This window comes from Solenopsis invicta, chromosome 11, assembly GCF_016802725.1.
Source record: "Solenopsis invicta isolate M01_SB chromosome 11, UNIL_Sinv_3.0, whole genome shotgun sequence".
In the NCBI taxonomy this organism is placed as follows: domain Eukaryota; kingdom Metazoa; phylum Arthropoda; class Insecta; order Hymenoptera; family Formicidae; genus Solenopsis; species Solenopsis invicta.
Genome location: NC_052674.1, coordinates 15,660,376 through 15,685,870, shown reverse-complemented (window position 1 = coordinate 15,685,870; position 25,495 = coordinate 15,660,376). Strand labels below are relative to the sequence as shown.

Genomic DNA, 25,495 nt, shown 5'->3' with positions numbered 1-25,495 from the left:
TTACTGTACAGAATAATACTTAAGTAAATACGCCAAAACTTGTTCACGCAACACACACACATACACACACACACACACACACACACACACACACTCTCTCTCTCTCTCTCTCTCTGTAACAAGAAAAGTACTAATTTCTAAAAACTTGAGATGTAAATACTTTTGCAGATTTCGTGTAATTCTTTGTTTGATTCTTCGACTGTACAAAGAATTTCCAAGCATTTTTCTTATCAAGATCATCAAAATCAAGACAAAAAATAATTACATTTTTAAGTTAAAACTAGCATTGTGATGTGATAGAGAGAGAGAGAGAGAGAGAAAGTGAGTGAGAGAGAGAGAGAGTGAGTGAGTGAGTGAGTGAGTGAGTGAGTGAGTGAGTGAGTGAGTGAGTGAGTGAGAGAGGTGAGACTCTTGTGTGTTGTATCAGCTGAGTGCAGCAGGCACCTCACGACACATCCGCGCGTAACGGTAAGTGCGCCGCTCCTGCGTACCATCTGTATTTGACCCGTAATTCGCTAACTTAATCGGCTTATATTTCAAAATCTAAGCGTCTGCCAAATTTTTGCCAAAGGAAAAATTGTCTTATAATTCGACCAGGAATACGTCCCTTGAAGGAGAACGGGTTATTCTGAATCACCTTGTATATAAAAATATAGTTCTTTACTATTTTCACAAATGCAGAATAGCATCTTGAATAACTTTTCTGTTATTTGTTTAAATAAGAATACAACCAGAAAATGTATGTCAATATAATACACTAATTAAATAAAATACAAAAAAATTTTTATTAAGAAAGCATAAAAGAAACGTTTAAAAAATGTTGTCGGTTTATTGGTATATAGATTGAGGTTTTCTTATTTATAAACCTACTTCGTCTATTGATATTGTTTATATTTCAAAACAGTACTGCATTCAAAAAAAAAATCTTGGACTTGAAAGTCAAAACAGCACAGGATAAGTCGATATGAATTTATTCCCATGAAATCCACATTGCTGTCTTCTATTCTAATTTCTGTTAAATTTTACCAGTAATTTTACGTGAATGAAACGTATTAAAATCTACATAGAAGTGTCAACAGAATTCATGTGGATGTCAAGTCAATAAAGTCCTATTCACGTATTCTACACAATACACGTGGAATCCACATATTTGTTCTCATCAGGCTGTACGCAGTCCAAATGTCAATCGACTTTGGATTATGCGAAGTAGTAAGGTGAGATAGGAGGTAAGCTTTGAATTGAAAATTGGTCGAAATGTACACATTTTGCCAAGCTCTGTCATAATGGATATTACATAATGCTTACTAGCAATAAAGAAATTATTTTAAGAAAGTACTTCTAAACCAAAGAAATATTTTTTAAAATTATTTTTTCTAATAAACTATATTTTATAAGTAGTTCCTGCTAAATACTCCTGCTATGTTACAAACGCATCTTTCTTTCTTTTTTCAGTAAATTGTAAGTTATATTTGTTCTATATAAACTTAACCCTTAAACACATATTAAAAATTCCCCCAGATTTTCGATCACTTACTGTGTGAAGACGGAATGAGAAAAAAGATTCGGGCTAGGTGAAAAAAAAGTTTGTAGTTTTCTGTATCGACTGCTACGATTGACCACCTTTGTTGATTAACTAATATAAAATGGCACGAAAGCAAAGTTTTTTTGGGAAGGTCTCCCAGACCCACTTATGTGTTTAAGATAAATTTCTACTTAATAATCCGGAAGATGACACTTTTTTGGTCTTTATTTATTACCATTTCAAAACATTATTAGCCTTTAAACACGTAAGTGGGTCTGAGAGACCTCACATAAAGCTTCAAACGCTTGCTGCGTGAAGACGGAATGAGATAGGAGATTTGGACCAAGACGTAAAAAGTGTTCAAAATTTCCTCTTTTGATTAATATGGTTGATCAACTTTTTTAGTTAACTAGAATTTGAACGACGCGCCAGTAAAGTTTTGTTAGGGTGCGACCCATATAGTGTGTGAGTGAAACTTTTTTGTGAGTAATCTTATATAAAAAAACTAGACAAAACACGATCAACAGGTCCGTTCGCGTATGTCACTCTGTCTAAAGTTAAAATACTAGTATCGTGAAAAAGAGGACTTCTGCGTAGGGTCCAAAGTATATTAGGAAACACATCAATTTGCAATTTTAAACACCTTGAGTTTATCAAAAATACCTCATATTCGTCTTATAACATAAGTATATTTTGTAATAGAAATGGCAGTGACATAACTTTTTTTGAAAGTATGACTCTTTTGCTTTAAATCGCCGTATTGTAAAGTCTTTCAAAGTTTTTTGTTGCAAAAATATTGGGAGTATAAATTAATTTGGTCTGTTTATTTGTGGTCAAAAATGCATTTATTTCAGAACAAATTGAATGAACAGATTAATCAAAATATTGTCCATTACTGGCTACTACTTTATCCCACCTCTCAAGCAATTTTCGAATTCTATCTCGAAAAAATGTTTCGTCTTTTGAAGCGATTCAAGGTAGGAGCCAGTTTTCGATTTCTGCAAAAGAAGTAAACCGATGTCCTGCCAAATCGTGCTGCATCCGTCGGAATAACCAGTAATCAGATGGAGCGATGTCCGACCAATACGGCGGGTGTGGTAAAATATCCCACTTGAGTGTTTCCAAATAAGTTTTGACGACTTTTGCGACATGAGGCCGAGCGTTATCATGTAGCAGAATAACTTTGTCATGTCGTTCCTCGTATTCCGGCCATTTTTCTCGTAATGCATGGCTTAAACGAATCAATTGTAGCCTATACCGATCACCCGTAATGGATTCGCCAGGTTGTAGCAATTCATAGTATACAACACCCTTTTGGGGTGTTTTTTTGGCTGCCCAGAGCGAGGCTTGTCTTCAACGCCGAAATCACCATTCTTGAAACGTCGAAAGCATCCCCTACATAATTTATCAGTTGGAGCATTGTCACCATAAACTTCTACCAGCATTTAATACGCTTCAGCTGCGCTTTTCTTCCAATTAAAACAAAAAATTAAAACCTCCCGCAAATGCTGCTTAGTTACTACAAAAGTTGACATATTTAACACAGTAAAAAACAGGAGTTTTGTATGAAACTCAAAGCGATATGTACTGAATATTATTGACAGATGTCTAACCTCTCTGAAACCACCGGAATCAGCTGTCACTATGACACATTCATAACAGCCAGAGCTATTTTTTGATAACGGACCAAACTAATTTATACTCTCAATATGATTTTTTTTTTAAGTGGATTTTTAGACATCCAAAAATATCTAATGTTTTCCTTGTTATATAATTATATTTTTTAAAAGTAATGACAATACCATAATTTGTTTTAGAAGTATGGCTCTTTAGCTTTAAAATGTTGTATTTAAAAGCCCTTGAAAGTTTTTTGTTGCAGAGATAAAATTTTTTTAAAGGAAAAGTGGATTTCTGAACAATTTCTAATTTTTGCTTAAGGGTTTTTCTTTTATAACTTAACAATACATTTCTTTTTGGCAATGCCAATTATGCAGTCACATTTCTAAGATTTTAAACTTTAATGTGAAAAAAAATTGCTAAAAAATGTTTATTGGAATTAAAGTTATAACTTTTCAAAGTTGAAAAAGTCTCCCAAACCCGAAAATGTGTTTACGTATTTTACGCAATCGATGTGTTTAAGGGTTAATTCGTCATTTAAATATTAAAGGTAAAAGAATGTATGGTAGACTTTCTGCAGTTTTACAATTGATGACACGTGATTGAAGTTGTAAAACATTTTTGGATTTCTTCCTAATGTGCTACCAACTACAAATAAAGTAACTGTACTCTATATACCCTACCTAAGACTTGCGGTTTTTTTTAATTTTTTGATGAATTTAAAATTAAGAACTGATGATTTATAGTAGAAAACATTCCTAAACAATAGTTTAAAATGTGAAATAATTTCAAATATATATGTGAGTGTAGTGAATATATTTTAAAAAAGTGTCATTTTGGTCGTATTGGGTACATATATCTTATGTTTTCTTTTTTTATATAAATTGTTAAAAAATAGATATTAAAGTAATATAATATTATATTTATAAGTTGATAAGTTTATTAACATATTGATAGATTTATTGACATATTAATATATAATACATTATTTCCTCTTCGCCAGCCTCACTGTCATTACCATATTGGTCCGCCTCATCAATTTCCTAATCATCACATCACTGCTCTCATCGCCATTTTAATCATCATATTCGTAATTTTCATCATCGCTACTTTAGATGTGGCTTTCGTTGTTTCTTTTATTACCTATGATTTATTTAAATTAATGTTATAAGGTAATTAAGCCGAAGATCTAGCATTAAAAAAGGCCTACTTTTAAATGTACAACTTAAAAATCTCCAAAATCTTTCCTTTGTTATCAGTATTTGAATGTAATACTTTGGTACAATGTTAGCACAACTTACAAGGAAACGATCACGGATGTCCGGCGGCGATTTAATTCTCCTTGAAATATGTTGTTAAACACGAAAATTTAAGATACCCGTATTTTTTTATATTGGCGGAATCTTATGTTTAGGAAGTGAAATGCCCCTTTGAAAAAAACGGTATTTCTCTTTCGGGACAAATATTGTCAAAAGTGGAAGAGACAGAATAAAATTTTTAATAAATGTGCATAACAGGGGAGCAGCCTCTGACGACCTTGACTTTGACATATATTATAGAAATAAGGATACTGAACAACTTTTTTTTATAAATTAAGCGGCGCTCTCGTATAGTTTTCGAGATATACTTAGAGAAGAAAAAAACAGTCTTTTTTACTTATTTCAGAAAATATTTATTTTACAAATAAATGTTTCAAACAAAAAATAAAGCTCATAATAAACTCTATAAAAAAGGTTATATACATATTTTGCCTAACTTCAATACTTTAGTTGTTATAATAGAAAAACTGTTTTAAAACAAGTTTTTTTTCTTCATTTTTAATAGTTTTGCGTAAAAAGTCGATGCTTGGGCGAGGGAAGGGCTTTGCTCCTCCCCCTGCACCCTCTCCCCGTATTTTTTTAACTTAACCCACCCCATCTTGGTCAGCCCACTAATGACGAGGTGGGTGCGGGAGGGGGTGGGCCATAAGTTCAAATCTAATATTGCAACGTGGTCAATTGGATATCCTTAGCCAAATTACAAATATATATACACTTGTTTTGCTCCCGAGGCAGAGGAAGGTGGAGTGGACCTTGCTTTGTGTGGCCATTTACTACAAGAGTGGAAAGTCTATAAATAGGAAAATATGCGTTGTTTTGATTTTGTTTAATTTGCGTGTACGGTTCAGTGTATAGATTTGAATTTATGGCCCACCCCCTCCCGCATCCATCCCGTCATTAGTGGACTTACTGAGACGGTATAGATTAGGTTAGAAAAATCACAGGTAAGGAGGGCGGAGCCTCTTCCCCGCCCACGCGTTCTCTGTACCATATGGGTTTTCAATTTTCCACGTAAAACAGTGTGTCTACTATAACGACTAAAGTATTGAAATTAGGTAAAATATGTGTATGATTCTTTTTTATAAAACTTATTGCAAGCTTTACTTTTTGTTTAACACATTTTTTTGTAAAATAAATATTTTCTGAAATAATTAAGAAAAATTGTTTTTTCTTTCACCAAGTATATCTCGAAAACTGTAAGTGAGTGCCGATTAATTTATAAAGAAAAGTTGTTCAGTATTCTTGATTCTATAATATATGTCAAGGTCAAAATCGTCAGAGGCCTCTTCTCTGTTATGCACATTTATCAAATTTTCTTAACAAAAATTGACGGTTTAAAGAGTACTTTATAGTTGTAAAAAGATTTTTTTTGGCTGATATTTTTTGCAATAAATTCTTTACAGTTTTTTCAGGGAGAAAAGAGTTAATATTTAGATGCTAGTAGCATTGTGTATTATTAAATTAATTTTAATTTAATAAGTGTGATATTAAACAAACAATTAATAAACAATAAGAAGGTTAGAGAAACGCTCGTATTGTGATTAAACACAAAATATAATAATAGACGGTTAGATTAATGAGCCAAATTAAATAAACGATTTAATTCAAGATTTAAAGTTTACACTAATACAATGAACAATTACGTAGGAACGTTTTGGCTCTACTTAACCTTCATCAGCCTATAAGATTTGTTTCAAATTATACTACAATTAAAATGTTCATTAGTTTTACAACAAATTTTTTTTTCTCTGTTTAAAATATCTAAAGATAACAAATTTTCTCTAAACTATGTGAAATTGTCCCCATGTGTCGCATACCGTCTGTGATTTTTTTGATGGCGAACGGGCAATCTAGTGCATCGGATGTAAATTTGCGTATGTGCGTGTGTGTGCAAGTGTTGTTAATCCGTCCTTTCTTTTGGTGACATAAAGAGAGCCATAATCCAAGCAGCACAATTTTCTTACATGTTGAACTTCACGAAATCACTCGCGGCTTTATATGTAATTTTATTTGACAAGCGTAGTATTAGCCACATTTGTTATTTGAAAAGGTATTCGAATAATATTTATATGAACGTTTGCCATTGTCGACGATCTTATTGCCGAAACAGATGGAGCACAAGTCAAGTGAAGAACGTTTCGGTTCTCTTTGAAGCAGCCCTCTTCAGCGTAGATATTAAATGTGATATTACTGACTTTTATTCGATTATGACCAAAAGTAACGGCGCGCAGTCTGTCTTGAATCTGAGAAAGTATACAAAATCACACGAGTAAGTATAAAGCACCAAGATACAGTTAGAACCGTGGAAGGCCTTCTTGTTTAGATTTGTATGTTACATTAAACGGTCGAAAATCTTTCTACTAAAAATTTTTTGTTTTGTTTAACAAAATACTCCCACCACCAAAAGTTTTTTTAAATTTTTAAAATTTTATTATATATGGTTCGATTTGGAAAAAATAACCTTTAATTTGGCTAAAAAAAATTCGAAAAATTTGAAGAAAACTTTGGATAGTGGGGGTATTTTGTTAAACAAATAAAAATTTTTTTTTTACAACTTTAAAGTACTTTTTAAACCGTATGACTTGTCAGAAAATTTTTTTTGTCACTTCTACTTTCGACGATATTCTCCTTGAAAGAGAAATGCGGTTTTTCTTCAAAAGGGTATTTCACCCTTTAAACATGAGATTCCGCCAATATAGGTAAAAAAATACAGGTCTCTTAGATTTCCGTGTTTAACAACATATTTCACAGAAAATTAAATTGGCGCCGGATACTCATAACCGTTCCCCTCTTAGTTCAATCTAATACAATTTTTTAAATTAAGAAATTTGAAAAATATGGGGCTAGTCCAAAAAATTGTTTTTTTTTTTTAATTTTTGAATGTATTCTTCATTCTGTTTTAATATTCAGGCATAATGTGGCACAAATCTAACACAATTCATTACAACTGTCGAAATTTGTTAATTTAAAAAATGGGGGAGGCGAACTTCTTTCAAATTAACAAGGGAAATTCTCAAGATGTATCTCACCGATTTTAATAAAATTTTATGGGTGTGTAGTATTCACTCACACCTTTACAGTAGTAAAGCCGTTTGTTGCAAAACTTAGGCATTTCTTGAGAATATGACGATTAAATATTTTGAGCATCTATTAGTACCGTTACAGAAGAATGATTGTCGCATAAGCGGCATGGCGTCCGGTGTTGGGACGTCGACTGGTATGCTTGAGTTCGATCCCAGGTTCGATCCCCGCGGATAAGAACCTTTTTTTAATTTAAATCTTATATTTTTCAATTGTTATACATAATTGTTAAACCGCTTTTAACTGTTTAATATAAAATGTTATTTTAAAAAAATCAAAAAATTTAAAAATGCTCTTCTATTATTAATTACATTAAAATTTCTCATAAACACAAAAAATACGTTTGCAATAAAAATTTAAAAATGACTGTTTTAAGAACGTCAAAATAAATGTTTTACTCGGAGACCTAGGTATAACGATTTGTAACATTTATTTTGACGTTCTTAAAACAGTCATTATTAATTTTTATTGCAAACATATTTTTTTGTGTGTATGAGAAATTTTAATTTAATTAATAATAGAAAAGCATTTTTAAATTTTTTGACTTTTTTAAAATAACGTTTTATATTAAATAATTAAAAGCAGTTTGTAATTTACCGACTTTCCGCGCGCGGATCAGCTCTTCGGACTTTCGGTGCTAGACCGCGAAAATGGTTTGACGCGGGAGAAAGGAAGGTCGGCGGGTTCGAGATACTTTACGTGGGATATGAGTTCGAACGTATTGACATATATTTGCTTGGCGATATGTACATGGTAAGCTATTTACATATGTATATATATATATATATATATATATATATATATATATATATATATATATATATACAGGGTGTCCCAGACTAATGTATAAAGATTATCACGATGAGGTAGAAGAGATCGAGATAAATGAAAAAATCTAATACCATTTTGCGATATCTGCAATAATTTTTGAGTAATAAAATATTAAGGTCAGCCGAATAAGAGCGCGCGAAGAGACAAGCGGTCGCTCGTCTGAGCCGTAGAACCGCCCACTGCGGCCCGATTGTAGGCGACGGTAAATGGCGCGCGGCGAGAAAAAGGATAGCTTGGCACCGCACCGTATCGAGCCGGGCGGTCTTACAGCTCAGGCGACCAACCGTTTACCTCTCCGCGCGCTCCTATTCGGCTGACTTTAATATTTTATTACACGAAAATTATTGCAAATATCGCAAACTGTTATTAGACTTTTTGATTTATCTTGATCTCTTCTACCTTATCGTAGTAATCTTTATACATTGGTCTAGGACACCCTCTATATATACACAAGTAGGTGCGTCCCGGCGCTATATTACACAGGAGTATATCGGCGCGATCTTGTGTGGGCGCGGCCCTCGGCCGGTGTGCCGCGTTCTGTGACGCGGTAGGCGTGGTCTGCGGTACGGTTCGCGGGCTAGCCGTCGCGACGCGATTATCGCGGGCGGGCCGGATTCCCGCGTGGTATGGCGGTTTTTCGACGAGATCGTCGCAGGTAGGTTGGACGCGCGGCACCCTGTCAAGTATCTTGACCCGAGACCCCGAACACAGCGGTCGCGGTTTGGGTGGGTGTCACGAAGCGAGGGAGGTTGCCTCCGAGCAGCCGGGGGCCGGCTCGCTGACCAAGGACTTTGGTCCCGAGCAAGTCTCGACTTCTGGGCGGCCGTATGTTCAGGAAAGATCGGTGTCGGAAGGCGGAGTACCTTCTCGCCGCGGCCACTCTTCGACCGGTTTTTCTGACTACTGGGAGCGGAGTGTTATAAGCGCAGCGGATCGGTGTCGGAAAGCTGGCTGGTGACGGAATCGTCGTTTCTCGTTGTGACGGTCCTATTTATACTGAGCGACTCCGGTAGTGGGCCCATAAATCGCGCTGATTCGACCGCGGTGGTGGTATTGCCACAGGCTTCCGGCGGGATTTCGGTCGTGCGGTGGGAGGATTGAGCAGCCACTCCATCTTCGCCTGGTTCCGTCGATCGGAGGGCTGGACGAGGCGTCCTCCCTTCTGGCCGGCAATCGCGAAACTGCACGGAATTTCCGCTGCTGCTTGCGGTGGTGAAGTCGGTTGGCGTAACCTTAGCCGGCTCCAGGCCGGATCGCTCCCTGGGTTCGCCGGGTCGTACTCCTCGTACTCGGCTAGGAGTTAGTTAATCTCGCCTATGATCTCTTGCTCGGTGCTATCCATCTCGTCGAGCGGTCGTCTCGCAAGTGACGGTTGCTGTGTGATTTTGACTTTGCCTGTCGTTACGGTTAGCCCTTGATTATGCCTCTCCGCTCGAGTCATCTTTGTTATTATTGTTTGGTTGCTCATCCTCGATTTCCTCTCCGGAATCGGTTGCTTTATTATCGGTGTCTCCCCTCCAGCCGATCTCGCGCGGCGCCGGTTTTAAATCTTGTACGTGTACGTGCCGAGTCCATCGCCCGCGCCTGTCACGTAGGTCGAAAATCACGGACCAGATTTTGTTGCATACCTCAAGAGGCCCTCGGAACTTCGGTGCTAATTTGACATTGAACGCGGCGGCTTTATTGGACAGGGGGTGTTCTCTTTTCCACACCCAATCGCCTATTTCTGGTTGCCATGGGCAACGACGGAGGTTGTAATATTTTTGTTGCCGTTGAAACGCGCGCGCGAGGTGTATGCGTACTAGTTCATAGGCCTCCTCGAGATAGCGTTATGTAACGTCTGGCGGCGGGGTGGGAGGGGGCATCGCTTCGCCGATAAGCGCGGGGGTGATTATCTCTCGCCCGAGATTCAGGAACGCCGGTGTGTAACCGGTTGCCTCGTGTCGCGCCGTATTGTAAGCCAGTTGTAGTTCGGGGATTCTTTCGTCCCAGTTACGGTGATCGCGGTCCACGTATTGCGCGATCATCGTCTTGATCACACGGTCCGTTTGTTCTATTGGGTTACAATGCGGCGCGTGTGTCGGCGTGCACACATGTCGGATCCGATAGGCGTGTAGAAGTTCTCTTAACTGCCTCGATTTTTGCTGCAAGCCGTTGTCGGAGATGCTCTCCGTGACGCAGCAGGACCTGTTCCGCGATGCCGCGTGTTATGGCGGGAGCTGTTGCTTGTCGGAGGGATCGTAGTTCCGTACATTTCGAGAATCTGTTTTGCATGACCAGTAGCCACGTGTGGCCTTTCCTGGAGCGGGCGATCTCCTACGAGGTCCACGGTGATCTGCTGCCAAAGCCGCGTGACATTCATCTCGTGCATGTTGCCGGCCGGTCTGCGCTGCTCTACTTTGTAGTGTAGGCAGTTTTCGCATTTTCGAACGTACGCGGCGATCTCTCGGAACATTCCCGGCCAATAGTACGTCTGAGCGATTCGCGCGATTGTCTTGGCCACGCCAAGGTGGCCCGCGGCGGCGTCGTCATGGTTTCGGCGAAGGATTTCCGATCGCTCGTCGCGCGGTACGCAGCGCTTTCATTGTTCCTCGGCCGGTGACTCGTTGAAATCTAGGCTACGCAGGACGTGGCGGTACAATCTCCCCTCGCGGATCGCAAAGTCGGGTTGCGCGGATTCTCACGTGCAGCGCGTAGCGCGCGCCTGTACCAGCAGTCCGGTGGAATGAGATTTGCCGCGGCGTTTGCTGGTTGCCGTGACAAGGCGTCCGCGACGCGGTTCAGCGCGCTTTTTCGATACTTGATTTCGACGTCGTACTGCTGTAGCTCGAACGCCCACCATTCCAATCGTCCAGTGGGCGTGTTGAGTTTCTGTAGCCACCGTAACGACTGGTCTGTGACGACGGTAAAGGGGTACCCTTTGAGATATTCGCGCATTCGGAGTATCCCCTAGATCACGGCTAAGCACTCAAGCTCGGTGGCACTGTAATTTTGTTCGACCTGATTTAGCGTTCGGCTTGCGTACGCTATCACGCGTTCGCCTTCGGGAAAGAATTGCGTCAACACGACTCCGAGACCGGTGTTGCTCGCGTTGGTTTGCAGTACGAATCGCCTGGAAAAGTCGGGGCATGTCAGCACGGGGACAGCGGTGAGGGTGTTCTTTCGTGCTTGAAACGCGGCTTGTTCCTCGGCTTCCCATCTCCACCTCGCGTGTTTTTTCGTTAGCGCGGTTAGCGGCGTGGCCACGGTGGCGAAGTCTTGGATGAAACAGCGGTATCACGAGGCAATGCCGAGGAACTGTCGAACCTGCTTGACAGTAACGGGCGGCGGCCAGTCGGTGACGGCTTTGACTTTTTCGGGATCGGTGCGGATACCGGTCGACGATGTGGCCGAGATACTTGAGTCGTTCCACACAGAACGGCATTTTTCCGGATTGATTCGTAACTTGGCCTCGCGGAGCCGGTGAAAGACTTTGCGCAGCGTCTGCAGGTGTTCCTTGAACGTGGCGCTGCCGACGATAATGTCGTCAAGGTAGACGCGCCAACGTCAAGGCCAACACGCGCGGTTCGAGATCGGGTCCTAGTACGGAATCGAGCAGACGGTGAAAGGTGGCGGGCGCGGAGTGCAGGCCGAACGGCATTACTTTAAACTGAAATAGGCCCTTGCCGGGTACTGTGAACGCGGTTATTGGTCGGCTCGCGGGGGATAGCGGCACTTGCCAGTAGCCGCTTTTTAAGTCCAACGTGGACAGGAACCGAGCGCCGCGTAGCTTGTCAATCGTGGCGGGGATCTCGGGGTGCGGGTATGCGTCCGGTTCGGTTGCATCGTTGACGCGACGGAAATCGATGCAGAATCGGAATTTCCCGTCTTTTTTTCGCACTATTACGACGGGGGAGCTTTACGGGCTTCGCGACCGCTCTATGACGTCGTCGTTGAGCATTGCCGTGACTTCGGCATCGATTACGGCCTGCATAGCGGGATTTCGCGGTCGATATCGCTGTTTGATCGGTTTGCGGCCGGGTTTCAACCGGATGACGTGCTGCGTTACTGCCGTCGGGCCGGTTACGCACTCGAACTGTGCGAGTTTGGTTGCAAGGAAGCCGTTCAGCTCGGCTGATTCGGTGGGCGTGAGCAGTATGGATAAGTTGGTCGCGGCGTGATTCTTCTCGCGGCCCCGTAGTCCGGCAGGGGAGATAGGTATGGACGCGCCTACTTTCGCCCATGCGTCCATACCGAGGAGCATGGCGGTTTTCATGCTTGGCATTATGCGAAATTTGTGCCGAATGCGTTGGCGTCCGATTGTCACGGTCAGACGTACGTGGCCGGGCAATTTCACCGACTGACTGTCGGTCAGCTGTACGGTATTACCCTCGCGCTGGATTTTAAAGCCGCTTGCCTCGGCGCGGCGGGCGGTAGCGAGGTTAATGAACGACACCTCTGACCCGGTATCGAGAAGTGCCGTGATGTCTTGGTCGCGCAAACGCACGGTTAGATGCGGCCGGGGCGTAAACTTTATTCGGAGGACCGGGGGTCGGCCGGAGTGTCGCCGGTCCTAGCGTTGTTTCCCGCGGGCGGATGGCAGTCGCGGGTCAGCACACCGTCTTTGCCGCATTGCAAGCAAAATTTGCGCGGTAGCCGGCGGCATTCAAAACGTATGTGCCTCCGCTGCTTACATCACCAACAATACTCGCTCCGATCGTACGTCGCGGCGACGGTGGGGTTTTCGCGTTCCCGCGCTTGGAGAGGGGCGCTCGGCAGCGCTCCTGGATTCGCTCGATCTCGACTACGCGTTGGAACAGCTCGGTGGGGGTGCGGACGTCGGCTCGTCGCACGTGCAGTTAGAATTTGGGGCGCATATTATCGTACAGCTGGTTGACTTTTTCTTCGATGGAGAAGTTCTCTGCCCTTCGTATTAAGGAGAGAACCGTCGTCGCGTACTTGAGGTACGGCTTGCCTGGTTTTTGAACGCGGTCGCGTATCTCGCGTAGTAGATAGCTTCGGTAGCGCGGCGGCAAGTAGGTCGCCTTGAAGTCGTTAACGTAGGTGCGCCATGCGTCCCGCGAGTTTCTGTACCACAGGAGGGCATCCCCTTTCAATAATTCCGGTAATTCCAGTAGGATCTGGTGATCCGAAAAATCGTTGCCGGCGCGGAGTTCCTCGACCCGCTCCAGGAACTCCACGGGTCTTTCCCGTCGAAATGTACCCCCCATTTCCGCATTTGGTTCATGATTTTAGCGGGGGTGGACCCGTCCAGGGTCCGCTAGCGTCAGTGGGGGTCGCGCGGTGTAGGGTGAGTCGTGGCGGTCGGAGGAGCATCAGCGTAGGTGCGGTCGGCGCGGCAGAGGTTGACGTCAGCGTCGTTGGTCGGGTTGTCGCTGGTTCGGTTGGAGGAGGGAGCGCGGTTGCGTGGAACAGGTCCGGATTCTCCTCTACATACTGGCTCATGCGTTACCGTAAGGTATCGAGGTTTCCCTCTGTATCCAGCCCGAGCATTTCCATCTCCTTGAGGAGAACGTCTTTATGTAAATCGTAGATCCAGCTTTTTAGGCCGGCGACCTTTCCTTTCTTCCGGTCTGGTCCCAGTTCCGGCGCCGTAATTTACCAACTTTTTGCGCGCGAATCAGCTCGTCGGATTCTTGGTGCTAGACCGCAAAAATAGTTCAACGCGAGAAAAAGGAAAGTCGGCGGGGCGGTTCGAGATACTTTACGCGGGATATGAGTTTGAACGTATTGACATATATTTGCTTGGCGATATGTACACGGTAAGCTACTTACACACACACACACACACACACACACACACACACACACACACACACACACACACACACACACACACACACACACACACACACATATATATACACAAGTAGGTGCGTCCCGGCTCTGGATTACACAGGAATATATCGGCGCGATCTTGTGTGGGCGCGGTCCTCGGCCGGTGTGCCGCGTTCTATGATGCGGTAGGCGTAGTCTGCGCTACGGTTTGCGGACTAGCCGTCGCGACGCGATTATTGCGGGCGGGCCGGATTCCTGCGCGGTATGGCGGTTTTTCGACGGGATCGTCGCAGGTAGGTTGGACGCGCGGCACCCTGTCAAGTACCTTGACCCGAGACCCCGAATACGGCGGTCGCGGTTTGGGTGGGTGTCACGAGGTAAGGGAGGTTGCCTCCGAGCAGCCGGGGGCCGGCTCGCTGATCAAGGACCTTGATTCCGAGCAGGTCTCGACTTCCGGGCGGCCGTATGTTCAGGAAGGATCGGTGTCGGAAGGCGGAGTACCCTCTCGCCGCGGCCAAGCACTCTTCGACCGGTTTTTCTGACTACTGGGAGCGGAGTGTCACAAGCGCAGCGGATCGGTGTCGGGAAGCTGGTTGGTGACGGAGTCGTCGTTTCTCGTCGTGACGGCCCTATTTATACCGAACAATTCCGCTCGCCTCCGTTATCTTTTCGGCGCTTGACGGCGGAGTCGTCGGGGTAGGGAGTGCGCGTGCGCGTCGACTCAGCGCGTGGCTCGGCGCGTCTCTTCTGGCGGTGTTTGTCGCCAGGCGGTATTCTAAGTCTTAAAAACGGGTACCCGAGGTACTCTCGGTTATGGCCCGGCGGCCTTTCCAGCTGATGTTCGCCGGGACGATGCTTGATACGAGGTGCATCGTCACAAGTTTAACAATTATGTATAACAATTGGAAAATATAAGTTTTAAATAAAAAAAAATTCTTATCCGCTGGAATCGAACCTGGAACCCCAAACATACCAATCGATGTCCCAACACTCCACGCTACGTCGCTTATGCAACAATCGTTCTTCTGTAACAGTACTAATAGATGCTCAAAATATTTAATCGTCATTTTCTCGAGAAATGCCTAAGTTTCGCAACAAATGGCTTTACTACTGTAAAGGTGTGAGTGAATACTACATACCCATAAAATTTTATTAAAATCGATAAGGCACATCTCGAAAACTCCCCTTGTAAGAAAAAACTATTGAAAAAAAAAACTGATAAAATGTTTCAATAAAATGGTTAGTATATATCAGTTAATTAATAAAATATTATTAGTTAATGATACAGTAATTAATTTATTAAAACACTTTTTCTTAAGAAAAGTTAAGAAAACGTTTACTTTTTATATCAATTACGTATTTTTATTTATTATAAATAAAAGTTTGCAGCATTTTTCAATATCTTTATAAAAAAGTATTACTGTCGAAAAAATTACACACAGAAAATTACATACTATTATTTTCTGTGATTTAGTTAGATTGGCAGTAATACAAAATGTACAATATATGTGTGTGTACATATACATATACAAGCAACACATTGACGGATATAATTGTTCATGTTTTGAAAGAAATCACAGAAAATAGCAAATTCTGTATGTAATTTTTTCGGCAGTAATACTTTTTCATAAGGATAGGTGGTGTTTAAATATGTTCCAATATATTATTAAAATATTATTAAATAATAATATTATTAAAATATTAAGTAATCTAATGCATCTAGTAATTAATTTAAAATTTGTTTCTTCGATAAATCTCTTAGCTTTATCTGTGAAAATTCAAAATTAAATAGATGGCCAATTTTAACCTCAATCCTATTTTAATGAAATTAAAACAACCGAATTAATGTTTATTTTACTTTAATTGCCCTGATGTCTTTTGTCATCAATGTAGATTAACTTCTGATTTAACTTACTTTTTACTTTTTTCAATTTTAAAAATTAGAAAAAAAAATAAAGTAAAGCAAGATTAATATTAAACAACCTAATCATCAAAATGTTAGCACCGTGTCGGTAGGCTGGCGGCAGGTTCGATCAAGACGTATTGGTAGACTGAACTCAACTGATCTCAAATTCTGCTTACGTTCTGTTGACAGAACCTGTTGACATCTTGTCAGTGAAATGACAACACCAGGCAAGCACACCGTGCTGCCAGCACATGACGTCAGATAGGCGGCAGAATTTGAATATAACATACGCAACACAATCTGATGACAGACTGTTAGTACAAATTAAGCACCACATGCAAGATCTGATGTTACGCTGGCAGCAGAAATCAAGCATTTTTATTCAAAAATTTCAAAAATTTTTTATTATAAAAATTTTCTTTTAATTTTCTTGCAGATTTTATTCTTATTTTTATTATAGGTTAATCTAATTCGCATATATTCTATTTTACTACGCATATATTCTATTTTATTATTTACGATTACGCATTATTTTACATTTTTTAAAAACGCATTGGGGCCGGTGGGATTCAAACCTAAAATTTCGGGATAATAACCTAATACGCTAACACTGAGCTAACCGTACACTTGTGATATTGTTAATAAAAAGTTATATTCGAAGTAAAGCTGGTTGGAACAGGAAGAAACGTAGGTGTTGAGTATTGCGCGTACGTTCTCAAGAGTCTTTGATTATTTAGCCTTAAATATTTGTAAAATAAACTGTATAAACTATTGTACAGAGTGTCCAAAAAAGATCGGGACACTTAAATATCTCGGGAAATATAAGTTTTACAAAAAAATATTTTAGACAAAGGTTGCATGATTTCGAGGGGGACATAAAATGGTGTTATTAATTTGACCTTGAATAGTTGCTTGAAGGTCGCGTGAAAGACACCTTCAATTTTTTAAATAGGATTGCCAACTTTTTAGTACATATTCTTGTAGCTTATCTTGAGATCTTTTCAAAACACTACAAGAAAGTTTATTTTTACTGAGTACTTTCCGAGTTGTGAAGCTTGAAAGCTACGGTGTAGTGTAACTTTCAAGCGTCACAACTCAGAAAGTACTTAAAAGAATAAATTTTCTTGTAGTGTTTTGGAAAAGTCTTAAAATAATCAACAAGAACATGCAATAAAAAATATAGATTGTTAGAGAAGTACTCATATCCTTTAATTGGGGAACTATCGATACTCTAATATTGTATTTTTTATTGCGTATTTTTGTAGCTTATTTTAAGACTTTTCCAAAACAATACAAGAAAGTTTAATTTTGTTAAGTACTTTCCGAGTTGTGACGCTTGAAAGTTACAGTACACCGTAGCTTTCAAGCCTCATAACTTGGAAAGTATTTAACAAAAATAAACATTCTTGTAGTGTTTTGGAAAGATCTCAAACTAAACTACAAGAATATGTACTAAAAAATTAGCAGTCCTATTTAAAAAATTGAAGATGTCCTTTACGTGACCTTCAAGTAACTATTCAACATCAAATTAATAACACCATCTTATGTCCCCTTCAAAACCATGCAACTTTGTCTGAAATATTTTTCTGTAAAACTTATATTTTTCGAGATATTTAGGTGTCCCGACCTTTTTAGGACACCCTGTATATAAATAATTAAAACCTGTTCCTGCTCAAACTAATATAGTCAAATAACAACAATTGGAAATAGTACTAGAGAATAAAAAAACATTATTGACTTAAAAAACACGCTTGCAAAAATCAATTTTGCAACTAATTGTTATAAACAAATTACTAAAAATTGACAATAAAGGAAAACTGATTACTCCAATCGATTCTACTGAAAAAATGACTCAAAAAACATATATAATTCTTAATTGTTATAAACGCTTTCTTAATTGTTATAAACAAATTAATTACAAAATTTATTTTTGCAACTTTTTTTAGTAATTTTTAAAATTGATTAGCACAATCAATTCTTTTTTAAAGTAAATTTTTAATAATTTGTTTATACTAATTGGTTGCAAAATTGAGTTTTGAAAAGTCTTTTTTACATCACTAATGTTTTTTCATGCTTTGGTCCTATTTCCAATCCCAATTTCTTTGATTATTTTTGTTAGTCAGACCATGACCAGGAACGGGTTTTAATTATTTATTTATGCGGGCAGATAGAAATTTCGACAAATAAAATGCGGATTAGATACGGACATGATTCCTATACATAATCGCGGACAGGTACAAATAGAAATTGCGGCGTATAAAATGCAAACAGAAATAGACAGATCATATGCATAAAGAAATTGATTGGTCCAATAATTAAGCAAATGTATAAGAAAATGGATCAATCACTTTCTTTATGCGTATGTTACTTATGCATGCAATTATGCAAAATTGTCTAAATAGGCCCTTAATAAATTCATGAAGAGTGACGTCACAATTTAAAAATATGTAAAATAGCACGATTTGCTTGATTTCTGCGAGCGTGACGTCAGATCCTGTTAGCACATCGTACTCAATTTGTGCTAACAATCTGCCGTCAGATTGTGTTGTGCTGGTCTTGCTCTAATTCTGCTTATCTGACATTAGGTGCTGGCAGCACGGCGTGTTCGCGTGGTATTGCCAGTCTGTTGTCAGATTGTCGCGTAGATCCTGCTTGTTTTTTGCCGCTAATCTGTCGTCAAGTTTTGTCAGCACACGGTGCTCGATTTTTGCTGCCAGTTTGCCGTCAGATTGTGTTGCGCAGGTTATATTTGATTTCTACCGCCAATCTGACAACAGTCCTGTCAACACTATTTGCTCGATTTCTGCTGGAATAAACTGCTAACAGTTTCTGTCCTATTTCTGACAGCAGTTTGCTGACATCGCAGATCTTGCAGAGTCTGTATGAAATCTGTTACTTTTTTAGCAATAGAAATTGATAGCAGACTTTCCGAATAATCTGTTTGTTCACGTTTGGTTGACGGGGAATATTGGTAGAAATAGGCAAATATGTGTGTAGAGTATATATCGACGCCTGACAAGGAGATGTTACAAATTGTAAAATACGGAATCAGATGAGCTTTAGTTTATTCAAAAGGGGGAATCGAGGGTATAAAAAGTGTCAGAGCGTGGTGCATGGACCTTTATTTCAGAGAAATTTGCATGTGAAGTTTGACATTTGTCGCGTGGTGAGTTAAGTACTATTGCACGGTAGGTTAAAGCATGAAGCGCGGTGGCTGAGGAAACTAAGTGCACGCCTTTTATTTTGTCCTCGGCGGCCGCGTGTGTTCACAAGCTCGCAGTGCCAATTTTTTTTTCAATAATAGCTACATTTATCAATTGTAATTAATTTTTATTATTTTTAGTAAGATATTAATAGTTATATATTATTTGTTATATGTAACAAAATGTAATAATCAGAAAGTTTGCATATTTATTCAAGTTTATTTATTTATTTTTATTCATTATACAATTCTGACAATCAGCCACCGCACTTCATGCTTTAACCTACCGTGCAATAGTACTTAACTCACCGTGCGGCAAATGCCAAACTTTACATGCAAATTTCTCTAAAACAAAGGTCCATGCACTCAAACACTCTAACACTTTTTATACCCTCGATCCTCCCTTTCAAATAAACTAAGGCTCATCTGATTCCGTGTTTTACAATTTGTAGCATCTCCTTGTGAGTCATAGAAGGTCCTATATCGAGAAAAACATGAAGAACGGTCTATGTCAGAAAAATAACATAGGTCTACAACAAATTTTCCAAAATTTACTTGAACCAGTCATACCACTACAAAATTTATGTTGCGCTATATAGACCTTTGTTAAAATGTGAGTTGAGGTAGTGTAAAAACGACACAAAAAAGAGAAATCGGGTATCGAGTTTTGTTCAAAGCAAATAGACACATTTATTCAGAAAAGACGTACAGTCGTGAGCTAAAAGATTGCAACATATTTTCTTCAATGGTTTTTGGAATGTAGACTTGCTCATCAAACGGCGAACATAATTGGTTCTTACCTGTGAATCCAATCAATTACGTTTGTCGATCAATGAGCAAGTCTACATTCCAAAAACCATCGAAGAAAGGTGTTGTAACCTTTTAGCTCACGACTGTACAAAAAGAATGAAAACGGAAGTTATAACGCACGCGAGGGAGATCTAGAGAAATAAATCGATAGTTACATGGTCAATATACGATGTGTACAGCTGATGGCTGTACTGAGAAGAGCGGTTCTATTTGAATACGTAATTATATTTCAACAAATTTTCTTCAACTCAATAACTCAATACCTCAACTTTATCAACAACTCAATTTTTCAATAACATAATTCTTCAATAACAACTTTACGCAACCGCAGTATTGTGAAATCATAAGAAAAGCAAAAATACAAGAACCTTTCTATTTTGTTCATGAGGTGAGTCAAGATGACATATTTAATTTCAACGAATTGGCTAATGATGAAAAATGGCAAAATATTAAAATAATGAGTCTAAAAGAAATATCTGTGCAGTCTAATAATGTCGGAAAAATTTATTTCTTTATAACTATAAAGAAAATTTTCGCACCTGTGTTATCAAATCGAAAAAATGTTTGAAGAAGAATTACCCTGTAAATAAATTGCACAAAGCAAAATACACACAATCGGAGGCTAATAAGAAAAAAAGATCTCCAATCTATGTGTGATAGCGAAGTTATCTCACAATAACATCATTCTTATTATCAAGAATTATTATATTGACATTACAAATATGTTATTGGACTGATAGTATAACAACACAATGATAATACGAAAGCCTTCTTCGGTCGTAGCTAGGTCTTAGTGCTTATATTTATTTATGTGATTTTATATATTTCTCCGAATTCAACCAGAATGTGCGCCGAATTAATTTTCGGTATAAAACAGCATGTCGAATAAAAATTAGTAATATCACTATTTATATTAAATTAATTAATTTAATATGATAATTGATGTTGATTTGTATCTATATACCCATTCCCCCCTGAAAAAACTGTAAGAAATTTATTGCGAAAAATAACATCCCACCTAGGGTTCGAACCTGGCACCTCCGGAATCTCCGGTCCCGGTGTCTTACCACCTCGACCACTGGGGCACAGTGATATTTCTCGCAATTTCTCTTATTACATTCAGTTATTCTTTTTAACAAAAACTTATTTAATTTACAATTATTATTATATAATTTTTGTTTTTGTTAGAAAGACTTCTTTAGTTTATTGTTGAATAGATGAATAATGTGTGCAAGAAACAGGATTGAAAATCAAGGTGATTCTCGCATTCACTCATTGTTAGTCATACCACTACAAAATTTATGAGAAATAAATGTTGCGCTATATAGACCTTTCTTCAAATTTATGCAACACAGACCGTGTTTCGGGTTTTTTTCGATATAAACCGTACTTCGTAAGCATTCCGACATATACCAGTCTTTACGTCTCGCGCAAAATAGACCGCTTTTAATTATTTTTCTAACATAAACCGTTCATCATGTTTTTTTCAATGTAGTACCTTTTACGGCTCAGGCGTCAATATAAGAAAATATGTATATTTTATTTTTATTTGTTCTCTCTCTGTGCTATGTTGTCCATAAAAATCAATAAGAAGACTTCAATGACGGAAAACCAGAAATTTTCTTGTAAAATTTTTGAATTTTGATATCAATATAACGTAACAGTAACAATGATTGTTTTATATGTTGATATTTCAGTATTTCCTGCGGGTATTCTACAACCGCTTTTTTACTCTCAGCACTTTCCCAAATCATTAAATTATGGCGGCATTGGTGTAGTAATTGGTCATGAAATTACCCATGGTTTCGACGATAAGGGTCGCCAGTTTGACAAAGACGGTAATCTGATGCAATGGTGGAACAATGCCACTATTAAGGCATTTCGTGAAAGAGCACAATGCATCGTAGACCAGTATTCTAGATATAAATTGCAAGAAGTGAATTTGTACATCAATGGTAGGATGACTCAAGGAGAGAATATTGCCGACAATGGTGGTCTAAAGCAAGCTTTCAGGGTAATAACAAAAATACGTTACATCAATAGGCAAGTCAATAGGCTAGTTTATACCGTGCGTTTCAGCCGCAATTTATACAATGTATATATGTATATGTTACGGTAAATTTGATGAATACAGTTATTGTATATAATAACCGGTTAATATGCATAATAACCGCTAGGTTTGATCAATTTGATTAAAGAAACAAAAATTAATCAAAATAACTGTTATTATGCAAAATGTCCACAGACAAGTGGACAATATGATTAATGGATTAAACTACTGAAAATATATTGGGTGTATAACTTACGAGGGAACCGTACGAAGTTGACACACGAATTTTGTGAAAAAAAAATATCTGCGTCTAGATCTACTTAAACTGAAACATGTGTAATAGGTCTAATTTTTCGCTAGCCTATTTGGAAAAAAAATGGAAGATTGAATAAGTTAGCTCGCGCGTAGTAAGTCTATTATATTGTTGACCTTTTTTATTTTGTTGATTGAACAGGATAGATTGTAATGTATGTAAAACACGGACTACAAAGATTTATTATTATACGTGTTTTATTAGTGTCAAGTTTACCGTTGGATTGTCGGCAAACACGGTTACAAAGGATAAATAACAAAAAATATTTGGATAAAGTATTGCATTTTCTTTATAAATCATAGTTTGTATCACAACTTAACAGTGAACGCTTATCATAATAAAACAGAAATTCAACAAAATAAAAAAGTCAACAATATAATAGACCTATTACGCGCGCGCTAACTTATTCAATCTTCCATTTTTTTTTTCAAATATGCTAGCGAAAAATTAGACCTATCATACATGTTTCAGTTTAAGTAGACCTAGACGCAGATATTTTTTTTTTCACGAAATACGTGTGTCAATTTTGTACGGTTTTTTCGTTAGTTTGGTTCGTTTTCAAAAGATGGCTCTAGGTGCTATAAATAGTTGACGGCGACAGCTGATTTTTGCTGTATCGTAAAGTGTCAACATCTGTCAATCAAATATTGTTTACAAGTCTTTGAATTTTGCATAACAAGTTTAGTTTTTACTGCGTTGAAAATTTCGAGTTTCGTTCCAAATAAGCATCATTTGCAGGAAGTTTTGATTTTCTGTTTCAATTGGAAGAAAAGTGTATTGAATGCTTGTGGAAGTGTATGGTGAATTTGCACCATCGGATAAATCTTGCAGAAAATGGTTTTCGACAATTTAAAAGTGGTGATTTTAGTGTTGAAGACAAAGAGCGTTTGTGTCAATCAAAAAAGTTTGAAGATGAAGAATTAGAAACATTACTCGATCAAAATTCGTGTCAAACGCAAGAAGAGCTTGCAAAAACATTGGAAGTTACTCAGCAAGCTATTTCGAAACAACTCCAAGCCGCCGGATACATTCAAAAGCAAGGAAATCTTATACGAATTGAAACCGAGAGATATTGGGCGACAATTTTGTATGTCCAAAATGTTGCTTGGTACAAAAAGAAGTCTTTTTCGAGTGAGAAATGATATATCAAATCCATGTTAATTTGATGTCAATTCGATATCAAAATTTGATGTGATGCTTCATACGTAGACCAGACAAGTAGGAAACTGAAAACAAGAGTAACTGAACATCGCAACAACATTAATTGGAACACTAGGAATCTTTCCGTAATTACTGAACACCGGGTAAAACTTAATCATAAGTTCGATTGGGAGAACATCAAAATTCTTGACTCTAAACGTTTCCTTGGTAAACAATTAGTGTCCGAAATGTTGCACATTCAGGTGCAAAAGAATGACCTAAACTCACAATCGGACACCGAATATTTACATCATGCGTATCTTTCTCTGTTAGAGAAATTGCGATTTTAGAGTAAGAACTTTTTACGCGTTCGTTCACTTATTCAATTATTTATGTATCTAATTTATCTATGTATTTTTAAGATCCGACTCTCTAGTATTTTTTTAACATTTATGCATTAATTTATTTATTTAACGTACATATTTTCTTCACGGCGGAGTTACGTACTTTTGTTTATATTCTCTACGACTTATACTTATTGTTTTAAGTTGCTTGTCTATATCTTATTGAATTTATGTATCTCCGATTTGCTTTATTTACGCTTAACGACCAGTCTATTGGGAACCGCTCGATTGGAAACATCTCGTACTCACTGCGGCATTCCTTAATTCCGTTCGATAATTACTAGTGTAAAACGCTTTATCCATGATTTCGCGAGTCGTTGTCAATTTTCACTGGTGAGTCACTCAAACCTACAATTCCTAAAAGTTACTATTACACAACATCAATTATAGGGTGATCAAACCTTCCCCCATATCAAGTTGAAATATTTTTCACTCCAAACTCCGCCAAACGGTAGTAACAACCATATAAGATCGGCGATGGCTTGAGTACTGATTTGTTAAGAAGACACGCTCGCTTACAAATTTTTGATTTATAGTATGTATTTAAAAAAAAAAATTTTTGCTGATAATGATTCCAAAGAGAGTCGAAACGTTCAAAGAATAACGTCAATCGATTAAATGATTCTCAGTCTATAAATGACTATTTACTTTCGCGCAAAATCAACCGCGCAGCACTCTCATTAGCCCTCCTCTTTATATTTTTTTATTTAAAAAATTGACATTGATTTGAAGTAAAAATCATAAATATTTTAAGTAGCAAACTGGCATTATTTGTCGTCATTTTTAACGTCAAAATATCGACAAATAACGTTAACTTACTACCAAGTATATTTTACCAATTACGGTTAGATTAATCGACAGTTAAATTAAGTTAGCAGGGTGTACGGTCAATGGAAAAATGGATGCAGCACTTTTTTCGATTAATTTTGGAACGTAGCCTTGCTCATAGAGCGAATATATGAATATATAATTGTTTTCAGGTTTATAAGTAAGATACAATTGCTCGGTGATCAGACTGCAATTTTAATTTAAATAAATTTATGCAGATACATATTATATTCAATATATGAGACAGTTACAATAACAAGACTTTGATATAGAGAAAATAATAGAATAAATATCTTTTTGGAGTGCACAAAATTCACAATTTGTCGCAGCAAATTAAGTTTGAATATTTTACACATAACATCACGTATACGTAGTATTTTCAATGTGATAATTTCAAATGAAAGATTCAATATTGCAAAACGGAGTACTTATAAAAATATATCTTAATTTCAATACAAAATTACAATATGGGCAAATTATAAAACATCTGTTACACAATTAAAAGAAACCACCAGAATAAAATTAATTATTTTCTATAATTTTTTGAACGCTGAAACCGAATTCAAATTATTCTATCTGGTTACAATTTTGAAAAATTTGCAACTGATGTAACAAAAAAGTTGTTTTCACATATTTTGACGTATGATACGGTATATGACGTGCTAAAAAAGCTTTATTGTAAATATACTTAAGT

General features: G+C 38.3%; 1 protein-coding gene across 8 annotated transcripts in view; it reads left to right on the top strand.

The window, feature by feature from the left end:
• The window catches only part of LOC105200443 (neprilysin-1), a 524,884-nt gene that overhangs the window by 392,164 nt on the left and 107,225 nt on the right, over positions 1 to 25,495 (top strand). For 6 of the 8 annotated variants that reach the window (XM_039455241.1, XM_039455234.1, XM_039455235.1 and 3 more), the window contains one exon: positions 21,764 to 22,080. The exons of the other annotated variants lie outside the window; for them this stretch is intronic. In XM_039455241.1, the coding sequence (XP_039311175.1) occupies positions 21,764 to 22,080 (317 nt within the window). The remainder of the gene's footprint in view (positions 1 to 21,763; positions 22,081 to 25,495) is intronic. 8 annotated transcript variants of the gene reach the window in all.